This window comes from Chiloscyllium plagiosum, unplaced genomic scaffold, assembly GCF_037043375.1.
Source record: "Chiloscyllium plagiosum isolate Xiang-an unplaced genomic scaffold, Cpla_swu_hap1 HiC_scaffold_16, whole genome shotgun sequence".
Classification (NCBI taxonomy): domain Eukaryota; kingdom Metazoa; phylum Chordata; class Chondrichthyes; order Orectolobiformes; family Hemiscylliidae; genus Chiloscyllium; species Chiloscyllium plagiosum.
The window spans coordinates 17,276,688-17,289,575 of NW_028270154.1; the positions used below are offsets into that span (position 1 = coordinate 17,276,688).

At 40.3% G+C, this 12,888-nt stretch overlaps 1 protein-coding gene across 7 annotated transcripts in view; it reads left to right on the forward strand.

Annotated features, from left to right (window-relative positions):
• The window catches only part of LOC122556496 (prolyl 4-hydroxylase subunit alpha-2-like), a 92,032-nt gene that overhangs the window by 46,957 nt on the left and 32,187 nt on the right, over window positions 1-12,888 (forward strand). For 5 of the 7 annotated variants that reach the window (XM_043703189.2, XM_043703195.2, XM_043703190.2 and 2 more), the window contains exons 6-8: window positions 1,111-1,350; window positions 6,085-6,281; window positions 7,782-7,958. In XM_043703189.2, the coding sequence (XP_043559124.1) occupies window positions 1,111-1,350; window positions 6,085-6,281; window positions 7,782-7,958 (614 nt within the window). Of the gene's footprint in view, window positions 1-1,110; window positions 1,351-6,084; window positions 6,282-7,781; window positions 7,959-12,782; window positions 12,854-12,888 lie in introns of all 7 variants that reach the window. The other 2 variants (XM_087995180.1, XM_087995182.1) reach the window with 1 other exon arrangement.

Genomic DNA, 12,888 nt, shown 5'->3' on the forward strand with positions numbered 1-12,888 from the left:
GTGCACACTACCCCTTAAGTGGACGCTGAGGTTGAATATTCCCACGGACATTGGGAACTCATCGTTAGGATCACTATCAAACCGTGCCTCTTGCACCATGGTGCAATCATAATAGGAAGTGCCAACCAACAGGCCACCCTACATTCACCGTACAGTCAAGGACAGAAGAAGGAGTCATACATTACATGGAAGACCCAGTCAGAGGTCTTACACAGATATGCCTGACTGCTATCACTTTTTTCTGGAGATAGTGGTCATAGATTTCAAATTCTCTCCTTAGAACCCTGTACTGGTAGCATTTTCCAGTGGGTTTAAAACTGTCAATCTTTGATAAGATGGGTTTCAGAGAAAAGAGAGAAGGGAGAAATGCTGTTGCTGCAGGCAATTTGTTTGTTAGGCCTGTCTGTGTTGAAATCCAATAGCTTTATTATACCCACATGTATTCATATGACATAAAAATATTGTAAACTCAGTGACTCTAGTTGAGCAGCTTATGCACTTTGCAAATGTTATGTTTCTCCCTACTGCAGCACGTCTCCTTTGCTTTGAAAGTGGTCTTTCCAAAAAGTTAACTGTACAGAGGTCTGTCCACCAATTAAATTCTGCATTAATATTTCAGACAATGCATTCTCTTAACACTTACCAAAATATTTTAACCTTTTCTTTCATTTCTCATGATCTTTGATGATTAGTCAGAAATGGCAGTTTCTTAGGATTGCAGTGTTTTATTAATCTGCTCTATCTGTATCTGTAACTACTTCCAGCCCCACAACTCCCTAAAACATCTGCATTCCTCAATTTCCTCATTTCCTACCTTCACATTTTTAATTACTCCAACATAGGTGGCTGTGCCTTGTACTGGGTAGGCCATGAGTTCTGAAATTCGTGACCGAAATCACACTCTTCCCTTTTTCCTGATATTCTTTAAGATCTATCCCTCTGTCCAATCTGCTAACCATCTGGTTTAATGCCTTCACACTTGGCTCATTATGAAATCTGGTTTGGTAGAACTCCTGCGATGCACCTTGCGATGTTTTATTACTTTCAAAGACGCAGTATATATGCAGTTTGTTATTGATAGGTTGCACAGTTACCAATATTTTCCTGCAGGTGCACAGCATATTGTCTCTCTGACGGTTGAGGATTGCTTTGAGCTGGGGAAGATAGCATACAATGATGCTGATTACTACCACACTGTACTGTGGATGCAGCAAACCCTTAAACAGCTGGAGGAAGGGGAGCCCAGTGTCATAACCCAGGCCGAAGCTCTGGATTATCTCAGCTACTCCGTGTACCAGATTGGTGATATCCGGCGTGCTATTGATCTGACAAACCGCCTAATTGCAGTTGGTAAGAATACACAATAACTAACACAGTAACAAGGGCATGTTGTACTGAGAATACTAAAAGCATGAGTTCAACCCTCACCTTGGTAACTGGAAGATCAGGATTGAGTTTAAGATCTGGAAAACCAATCTCTCCTGTTCTCTGTGCATTCACAAATGTTCCCTTTCGTTTTTTTTCTAACCCATCCTCCCTCCATTCTGTGACTGAAAATTTGTCACATTTCTGATATTTCCCAATTCTGATGAAAGGTTCTGTAAATGTTGACTGATATTTTTCTCTCTCTACAGATGCTGCCTGGCCTGCTGAGTATCTCCAGCATTTTATATTTTTAGTATGAACAAATAGCTGGTGTCAGCTATTGAATCAATGTAATGTCCAATATTAATGGATTTCAAGGGAATGAAACCTGTCATCTTTGCATAGTATGACCTCTGTTTGACTCTCGTCCCATACGCTAATGATCTGAACTCCAAAGTATCTTTACTCAACTTGTGCATAGATTTCTTGTGTTTTTTAAATACATCATAGGATATGGGTGTTGCTGACTAGGCCAGCATTTATTGCCCCACTCTAATTGCCCAGAGGGCACTTAAGAGTCAGCCACTTGTCATATATAAGCCAGGCTAAGAAAATACTGCAGATTCCTTTCCTAAAAGACTTTAGTGAACCAGATGCGTTTTCTCCCCAGTAATCAGCAATGGTTTCATTATAATTGGACTCTTGATTCTTGATTTTTATTGAATTCAAATTCCACTATCTGCTATTAGCATTACCTGGCTCCCTAGATTAATAGATTAATCAGATTAATTCCTGTCCATCTTCCTTCTCATCTGTCCACTCCACCCACCTTTCCAACCTATCACATTACCCCCACTTTATCTACCTATCGCACTCTCAGCTACCGTCGCCCCCAGCCCCACCCCACCCCACTCCCACTTATCTCTCCGCCCCCTGGGGTCGCAAGCCTCATTCCTGATGAAGGGCCTTTGCCCGAAACGTCAATCTCCTGCTCCTCGGATGCTGCCTGACTTGCTGTGCTTTTCCAGCACCACACCCTTGTCCCTGGATTAATAGTCTAGTGATAAAATCAGTAGGCTATTGCCTCCCATTGTTATTACACACTTCTTGTACAACTGGAACAGGAAACCAGGCCTCCTGGCTCAGAGGTAGGATACTGTCGCTGCACTACAAGAGCCGTATGGACTGGAGGCTTAACTTTTGATGAATCAAGCCAGCTATTCAGTCCCATCAGAAACCATTCCGTTGAAAATCTGACTTATTACCACCTTCTCAGCACAGTGAGCAATAAATGCCAGCTTTTTCTAAATTTATCCTTTCGTGAATTGTTGGCATCGCTTGACAAGACCAGTATTGGTTGCCCATCCCCAACTATATTGATTTGAATGATGTGCTTGGCCTTTTCAGAGTGTATTTACAAGTCAGCCATATGACTGTGGGTCAGAGTGACATGTAGGCCAGACCAGGTAGAAAATAGGAGAATTACGTTGTAATTGGAAAGGAGACAAATAATTCCAGAACAGCTGTATATATTTTTTAAAACTTGCAAAAGATTATTAGGGCAACTCGACTCATCCAGTTTTTTTTCACAAATCAACCCCTATTTTTCCAACAATGGGCATAGATTTCTGGACATTTTCATTTCTGGTGGGGATATAGTGGCTGGACATCCTGAAAAACATCCTGGAGCAGCTGTAGACATTATAAATCTGAGATTTAAGTAAACTTCCAACTGGAAAATAGATAGCTCAGAGAGAAACATAAGGAAAGAAAATTGCATTTATTTCATTTTTTTTATAATCTCGCAACATCCTAATGTATTTTGCAGCCAATGGAGTGTTTTCAAATGTGTTCACTCATAATTCCGTGGCAGTAGATAATGTAAATGATGCTAAAAAAGGGGCATGAAGTTGAATGCTTTTATCTTGCACTTATCTAGAATGAAACACAAAAGGAATAACATTCAGAAAGGAAGCAACAGCTTTTACAACAAGGGAAGAGGGCGCAGGTTAGTTAGACCATGGTTGGCATGGAAATACAGCAGGAATTGTTAACTGTATTAGATAACTAATTACATTCAAGCCAGGCTAGTCGATTCAGTTTGAGGTGTTGCCATGGGGATACAACATGGATTGGTTGTCTCCATATCCCTTTACTCAGTTTGAAAAGTGCAATTTTCTTCTGTCTGAAGCGAACACGCTCTTTGTAATGTAGGAAATGTGATAGATATATTGCACATATGAAGGTCCCATTTGATAATGATCTGTTTGTTTATTCCCCAATTATTATCTTCAAAATAAATATCATAGAAGATACACATAACAACTCCTTAGCTCATCTTTGGTGGGTGAACATCTCCCTAGGCTTTGTGTTCAGCCCTCTGAAATCGGGCCTCCGTCCTTTACATGGAGAGTATTAGCATGCAAACTGAACCAAAAATGACATCTCCGTTCTCCAATGATTGTGGCAGTTCACAAAGAACAATAGAAGTTTGGAATTCTGAGGCCCGTAAGTGTATGAATAATTTAAGCTTTCAAGTCTGCAGTGGATAGATCTTCATTGGATGATGACTCTCAAGAGATATGGAACTAATTGAGGTATAGATGGGGCCTAGTCTAAATGAATGGTGGGGTGTGTTTGAGGGGTTCATTACTGCTCATATTTTCACGTGATGAGGAGGTGCCAGTGTTGGACTGGGTTGAACAAAATCAGAAGTCACACGACAGCAAATTTATAGTCCTACACCTTTATTAGAAATCACAAGCTTTCAAAGTACTGCTCCTTTGTCAAGTGAAGTGACTTCAGCTGATGAAGGAGCAGCACTCCATAAGCTTGTGATTTCAAATAAACCCCTGGTGTCATGTTTTCACAGGTGGAGGAATGACCTAAAATAATGAGGTATGCACCTGGTTTTGCATTACAGACAAGGGATCAAATACCGAGTGCCACAAGCTAAAAATGGGTCAGCAACAACCTTTCCATGTCTGCACAATTTTTAATGTTTTTATTTATAGGCAGCTCCAAATGAAACTCTGAATACACATGCCCAGCAGCTGCACACCACTGCTGACTATGTAAACCTGAAACAACACAATCAGATCTCCTAAGGCAACCGGATTACAACTCCAAGGGAATAGATTTAGATTTTCAAAGAACAAGTTTCAGGCAATATTGGGAATTTCTTGAAAGCGAGATTGACCACTTCCCTGAAATTGCATTTCGAGTTCTTACCAACTCAGTGACTGTAAAGGATGGAGTAAAACAAATGAAGGACTTTTTTATTCTTACCTATCTTAATGATAAATATCAGTACTTAACAAATCCCCTTCCTTCCTGTGTTGTGTTTTTAAGATTTAGCCATAGCTTTGCTGCACCGCAGGAATTTTCTGATAAAGGTTTGAGAGGCATGCCTGAGTCAAGGCAATATGAATTGCTTTATCCTTCACTATTAAATCATTGTGGCCACATATCTGTTGTGGATCTGTGTTTCTGAGGTTGTATAAGTTTAACATTTTAACGGTGAACATTGTGAAGGTATCATATCCAGTTTGGAAATAGTCCAGTATATTTTATTTAAATATACAAACTACACTAGGTCTCAGCTAAGAATTTTTTCTATTAAATTCACTGTGCTTTGGAGACAATCATGTTTTAATTGCCGCCCAGCAGCTGTGAAGGGGATAATATCTAACATGTTTAATGGATCTAAGCGTTAACAGTGAAATAACTTCATTCATCATACTCCTGACTTTCTTCTTCTCCTTTTAATGACTGCTAAACTGTTTGAGTATTTTCTTATAATCTATTCAATAAATGTTCTATGCTACCAAGGTTATTGTGCTAGACCTGTGCTGAGAATTCTGGGAATATTATGCTTGCCAAGACTGCCATTTCCTTTGTAAAGGCCACCCCTGAGATTTACTTCATTATTTTCAACATATTGGGCTAGAAAGTTGCTGAAAAAGCTCTACTATTTTACAAATAGAAAGTGGAAGGGAGTCTGATGTCCAGGAGTAGCACATGTAGTAGACACCCACAAGTTTGTAGAATCTAAAGTCCAGGGACCGTTCTTGAACCACATTAGGCACCTTGCACATGCCAATAACGTGCCCAGAGAATGCTTCAGGAGTGCTTGGTTGAAATTAGGCTCCCTTAAATGCAATTGGCACTGGACATGTTCTATTGAAGGAGGCCAGGCTTCTCTGGAACTTTCAGGAGCACAAATGGTCCTCCCAATGCCAAAACAGCCCTGAAGAACCTGCTGGTGAATGTCAAGGGGGAGATGGTTCGACTCTCCCTTATTGTAGCTGGTTATTGATTGCTGCTTATGTGCAGCTAATATTATTTGCCACTTATCAGCCCAAGCTTGGATGTTCGCCAGGTCTTGCTGTATGAATTGCTTCAATATTTGAGGAGTTGAGAATGGGACTGAACACAACCCGACCAAAATGTGGATTCAAAAGGTGCTCTTCTTTCTGCAAAGAAACATTTTGTTAGCTTTTCCTCATAACTTACATCATCGGTCAAGTTTATTGGTCATTTATATAACTTTTAAAGGCTGTTGTAGAATGATTACTATAGGTAGTGAGCACTGCACACAATAGTTCCGTGGGATGTGACCACAACAGCATTTGCTATTTTTGAAAAATCACTTGCATCATGCAGTTAAAGTGTTTCCCATTCATTAATTTAAAGAGATCTTACTTTGTTCCATTTTAGATCCAACACACTTAAGAGCCCAAAGTAACCTCCATTACTTTAAGAACATTCTGCATGAAGAAGGACAAAGTGATCAAAGAACAAATGAAGATGTTTATCAATCCCAGTCAAAGGAGGAAGTCTACAGGCGTCCAGAAACCTATCTATCTGAGATTGATTCTTATGAATCTTTGTGCAGAGGGGAAGGAATTAAAATGGTAAGAACATGGCAGGAGGAATTCAAACTGTGAAGTGCATAAAAAAGGGGGATGTTTGGAATGCTAGTCAGAGACCCATAGAGGTGTAATAGCACGGAAAGAGAACCTTCGGTCAACTCATCCATGCCAACCAGATATTCTAAATTAATCTAGTCCATTTGCCAGCATTTGGTCCATATCCCTCTAATTCACTGGTAGTCATCATTCGTCTGATGAGGTTCTGAAAGAGATGAGATATCTGGTTTCTAAATCCCTTGTCCATAACAGCTCACTACAGTCTGGTCTGATTTTTTTTGCATGGGGGGATGCTAATCTAATGCTGATTTTCAAAAAGAGTAATCAGTAGATCTGGGGAACTATAAGCCTAATATCTGATGTCGGTAATGGGTAAAATACTCTTCATTATCACTGAGATGAAGCAGAGGTCATTAGGGACGATTAGCGCAGCTTCTGAAACTGAAGGCCATGCCTTACTAATTTGTTAGAATGTTTTGGTAACGTTAGCAGGTTGGAGGATGAGGGTGCCCCAGGGGAAATTTTCTGCTTGGAAGTTCAGAAGGGCTTTTGATAAAATGCCTTGAAATCAACAATCCAGCAAAGCAAAACTTTGTGGCTTTTGGAGCAAAGTTGCTACTTTGGATTAAAAACTAGATACGTTTCTTTGGGCAGAGTGGTATTGTTGACGGTTGTAGAGCTTTTTGAAAGCTACATTCCAGTGGTATTCCAAAAAGGCAGTGCTAACATTATCCCTTTGTGCCTTCTTGATAAATGTGTGAAATGTATGTTGGAGCAATGTTGTTTATGAACGGTACAAAAATATGGGCAGCCTTTAGGACTGGGGAGGAGAATTTAGATTTACTGGGGAATGGACTATACTGTGGTTATGGTGCTAAAGTTTGACAAATATCAAATTACGCATTTAAGAATGACCATTGCTGAGCACGGTTGCATTTTGTATGGAGTTAAACTGGAAAAGGTTGTGATATTATTGGTCCTCAGCTTTTAGAGGCTCATGCTGAGAAGTGACAAGTAGGATATTACTTTTATTAACCGAGCTATTCAGTGTGATGCAATATGCATAATTTTGTTCTTCTCTAAGACTTTGTGTGGACAGCATTTGGAACAGTGTACCAGTCTTTCTCTCTTCGGGTTGGGTGATAGAAAGGCTTGTTGGAGAGGGTCACAGGAATGATGCCCAGAGTTACCAGCTTTAGTTGCCTGGACAGGTTCAAAAAACTGGTGCTTCTCCCTTGCAATGACTTGTCAGAGGTATAGAATATTAAAGGCCTGGATTGTGTTCCCATGGTAAACTATTTCAATTTAATGAGCTGGCAGACATTGAACCTAGTTGGCTGAACAGTACTGTATGAATCCACAATTCTATGAAACCAGCTCATGTTGTCAAATTTGCCAGGATAGAACTTGATTTATCCTTATCCATCTGCAAGACTAGGAAAGCTTTAAACATATTTCATTCACTAACATTACACTTTCCTTTAGACAAATCGCAGGCGAGGCAGGCTGTTTTGCCGCTATCATAATAACAACAACCACCCACGCTTAATTATCGCCCCAATCAAAGAAGAGGATGAGTGGGACAGTCCGCACATTGTCCGTTACCATGAGATGCTGTCTGATGCAGAAATTGAAAAAATTAAAGAGCTAGCCAAGCCCAGGGTGAGTAAAGAACCGTATTTAATTTTATTACAGTGCACTACAACATTGCTTCATATAATTCTCTTGTGATTTATCATCTGCGACAGCTGTTTGACTGCTTGACCTTTGGGTCTAAGTTGTTAATCCACTAATAAAATAGGCTGAAGAGATATCAGTGTTTTGCCTGAACTTATGAAGGACCCTAGCAAGCTGACTGGCCGTGGTATCTCACATCTGATTTCTTGCCTGCATATTTTACTTGTGACATTACTGCTCTCTTGGAGCTTTCTGTGCATAATGCTTTCATCACTTATGCATTCTTTTACATGCATGAATAATCAATCGACTGGAAAATATTACATTGAGCCAGTCACATTAACATTCGAATGCTGGGGTACACACAGAACTGGCACAGATGAGAATTGCTTGTGTACAAACTCAATTGCTTCAGTGCTCTGTGTAAAATATTCCAGTTCAGTTCAATACAAGGACAGGGGTGAAAATATAAAATAAATTAAATGAAATCATAATTACAAACTTCAGCACGTTGCCTGGCCTTCTTCCAATTTCCATTATCTGTCAATCAACCCATTGTGTGACTCTAACATTCATACTGCAGATTCAGTTTGGTCTTTAATGGGTTAACTCAACGTTGATCCTTCCTTCATAAATACTTGGCTGGAGGGGAAGGCAGGCCTTAAAAATTACAGAGCTTGATATAAGTAGCTGTCCCTTTAGGTGCATTGTATTTATGTATCCATATGCATTGTTGAGGAAATACAATTATAGAATGATCACCATGCAGAAAGAGAACGTTTAGCCCATTTTCTCTGCATTGGCTCTCAAATATGCAATTCGCTTAGTGCCATTTCCCTGCCTGTAACCATGCAGTCTTTTTCTTTGCAGGTAGAAGTCTAACGCCCTCTTGAATGATCAAGTTGAACCTGTATCCACCATGCCCTCAGGCAGTACATTCCAAATCCAATCAACTCTCTGCTTGAAGAGCATCACATTTACTGCTTTTCTGCAGCAAGTTTTCTTTATGTAACAGTAGCCATTGATGCACGTTGATAATCTCAGCAAAAGACTACAATAAATGCCATAAGTGGGCAGCCTGGAGGGGTGCTCTACTGAAACAGAGAAACTCCTGTTCTCTAACCAGCCCCCACACTCTGCTTCCTAAATGAATTCTGGTTTTGCTGTTTGACTATAAGCAATAATAAGCAAGAACAAAAGTTGAGGACAGAATATTTGACCGAATTAGACTGGTGCACATTTATACCAAAAACAATTTACATTGATATAGCTAAAGAATCTCCCACGCTATAATTCCATTTTACTCAAGTGTCTACAATCTAGAATGCTGCCTGAGAGTGTGGTGGAGACAGGCTCAATTGAAGTATTCAAAAGAGAATTGGACTTTTTAATTTGCAAAGGATGAACAGGCAGGGTGGCAGGGAGAAACCTTGCAACATCGCTTCCTTTTGTGTCTCACATTTACTTCCTGTGAGCTTTCTCAAATCACACGACATTGGTAACACCCCTCTTTACACAAAGGGGTGATTTCTCCAACTCACAATCCACACTGCTAAGAGGGACCACCAATGTGGCTATTATTTCTTCAACCATTTCCCTCAATCCCCTCAATAGTCTCGGGACTCTGAAACTTTCTAACTATCTGAGGTCGGGTAAAGCTGCACAATCCTGGGATCCTTCAATTCAGCATAACTGAGACTCTTCTACAGTGGTTCATTTAACCACTGAGCAAATAGAGGAGGTTGGCTCCTCCCAGTGACTATAACAGTATTAACCACATTGAACTGTTAACCACATGTGTTATTCACCGCGAGACAGCTCACCTGATAACTGAAAATGTGAAGGCTCCAATTTAAGTCCTTCACACATTGCAGCTTTTTGTCACTCAGCAATACTGGTTTCAGTGCCTTCTGATATCCATGTGGTATCACGATGGGAATCATGATGAAAGGACCTGGAGAATGACAGCAAGTTTTGCAAGATACAATGCCTTATATCTTCTTAGCAATACAGTTATATTTCCCATTATCAGACAGAATCTACCCAGCATTTTGCTTTGTGTGTTTCACCACCTCAATGCACAGAATCTCTTGTTTCTCAACATTTCATCTTTCAGAGTATGGCTGCAATCTTGTCAAGCTGATGGGTTAGCTGGGTTCTTGGCCAGCAAGACACTGTCACCTCTCTTAGGAAAGCCCAAAGTGCCACTTGGGCACTCAATTGGGCTTTCTCCTGGGATCAAATAGCCCTGGGGACAGAGCCATTGCCTGTGAGGGCTCCTAGCCCATCAAAGCTGTTAGCTCTTTGTTTTTAGTGCAGCACTAATGGGATTGGAGGAGCAGGCAGGTGGAGGTCACTGTTGACAAAACACCACCCAAGGACACAGATGGAGGGGAATCCTGGGTACAGGTGAAGGATAGCAGGAAGTGGTCTTTTGTGAGGGGAAGCTGGGGCAGGGGGTAGCTGTCAGTGAGTGCTCCTTCCCCTTGCTGATTCCCACAACAGGGAATTGAGTGTCTTTGCCCAAAGACTGGAAAAAGAATGGCGTTGATAATACTTGAGTAGTTGAGCATAGATGCATTTAAAGGGGCATTTAGATTTAAAGAAATAGAAGGATGTGCTGCTGGTGCTGGAAGTTTATGTGGAACATTAACACCAACACAACGAGTTGGGCTGAAGGTGCCATGTATGTGTGATTTTGTTCTGTAAAGCCATAAACAGAGTTTTTTTCAGCCAAAATTATATTAAATGTAACATGCTTGTGCACTTGTTAAAAAAAAAACATGTTGGGAGCAGGAAAAGATAGAGACACCTACAAAAGTGTCCACACCCCTGGGCTGAAGTGTTTACCAACAGGGCTTTCCATTAATTGTCCACATTTAAGAAGGCTGCAGAGCTTTAAGCTGTTCCTTTCTGCCACAAGACCAAGCAAGTTTTAAAAGCTTTCCAGTATTAGCCATTAAGAATTTGAAGACTATACCCCAAGATAACCAGTATATGCTTCCGTATTTTCTTTAGAAGCCATTTTCAATAACTTAAATTATTTGCAGGTGGTGGATTGGCACTGACTGAGAAATGGGAGATCAACTAATTTTCTGTTTGTGCTATCCAAACATGTACATTGATGAATATTTTAGCACAGCATGCCTTAGATAAAATATGTGTTCTCAAAACAGCCCCTGATTTGCGCTGGTTAAAGGGAGATTTTGCTTTCAATGATAATCAGATGACTGAGCGAAAGCTATAGAAAGAAACCACTTCTCAAAACAAGTGGAACTTTGAGTGTAATTTAATTCTGTTCCACCTAATTGTGTCCATAGTGAAAATTCTGTTCTGTGGAGTTAGCTAAAGAAAGCGGAAGGAGGTTTGTGTGGACCATGAGTATTGGTTTGGGCTAGTTAGACTGAATGGCCTGTTTCTATACATGCACTTCATGTCATTCAATATATGGTGGTGTCACTTGATTTTGAAGACTGTAATCTTCTTACTATCTCTATCATGGCTGACACAGGAAAGTTGTAATTATCACCCTTCTTGGTTCTTTTCATATGTTTGTGATATAGTCTTTTTTTGCCCTTGTGTTTAAGGTACCTCTGGGAGCACCATAGGCATATATTTTCAGGAATTTGACCAAATAAGAAAGCTTCAAATTATTGCTCAGATTTTTTTTTGCTTTCTTGCCTTTTCATTGAAAATCATAGGGACTGTTTACAAGTGAATAGCCTATTCAGCCAAGTCAGTGATATTATGAGTCAATTAAGTATTGTATTACTGATTATATATATGATGTTGAGTAAGATAGGGTGGTGTGTTTCTTTCCCTGAACAACATTGGTAAATCAAAAAGCAGTTAAATAAAACTGCTGGTGAAACAGAAAACCAAAAACACAGAACATTGGGAAATACCCAAGTCAGAGAAAAAAAACAGCTGAGTTTAACGGTAGATCTACCCTTGAAATATAAGCTTGCTGTCTCTCCTATAAACATTGATTTCAGAGAACTGGTTGAGTTTTAACAATTTAACCACTTTGGTAATTTTGTTTAGATTAGATTCCCTACATTATGGAATCAGGCCATTCTGGCCAACAAGTCCACACCAGTCTTCCGAAGAGTAACCCAACCAAACCCATTCCCCTACCCAATATTTACCCCTGAAGAATGCACTAACACCATGGGCAATTTAGCATGGCCAATCTGCACATCTTTTGGATTGTGAGAGGAAACCCACGCAGACACTGGGAGAATGTGCAAACTCCACACAGGTAGTCGCCCAAGTTGGGAATCAAACCTGGGTGCCTGGTGCTGTGAAGCAGCAGTGCTAACCACAGAGCCACCATGCCACCCCTTTACTGTATGAATGCGATGTGATGAATAAATGGTTGGCTGGTGGGTGCTGCAAAGTGCCTGGAAACATGCAGAAGGCTAAATATTCATTTGCTGCTTTCTCTCACAATGTTCAGTGTTTATTATCCACAGCTGCTGTTATTGACAGTGGTGCCAATTGACTTGGATCCCTGTGTTCCCTACCTTGCTGGCAAACAATATTATGGCCAGCAACTTTAGTAAATGGTGTGATCCACAGAAGAAATTGCTGCCAACTGATGGGGTGTGACTTGCTCTCTGTAAACGGATCATTGGAATCTCTCAGCATAAGTTTGTCAGTCTTGTAATTGAAGTCAATTGAAGAACGGACTGGTCAAATGGTGGTTAGACTAGAAATTCATCTTAAAATAATCCAAAGTTATTCACTTGTCAGTCTACTTTTCTTGTGCTAAGAGCCAACTTATCTTCTGATTTTTCAATCTCACAGTTGGCCAGAGCCACAGTTAGAAACTCAGTCACTGGAGTCCTAGAGACAGCGAGCTATAGAATCAGTAAGAGGTAAGATGAATACCATGGCAAGCAAAGCAAACAGG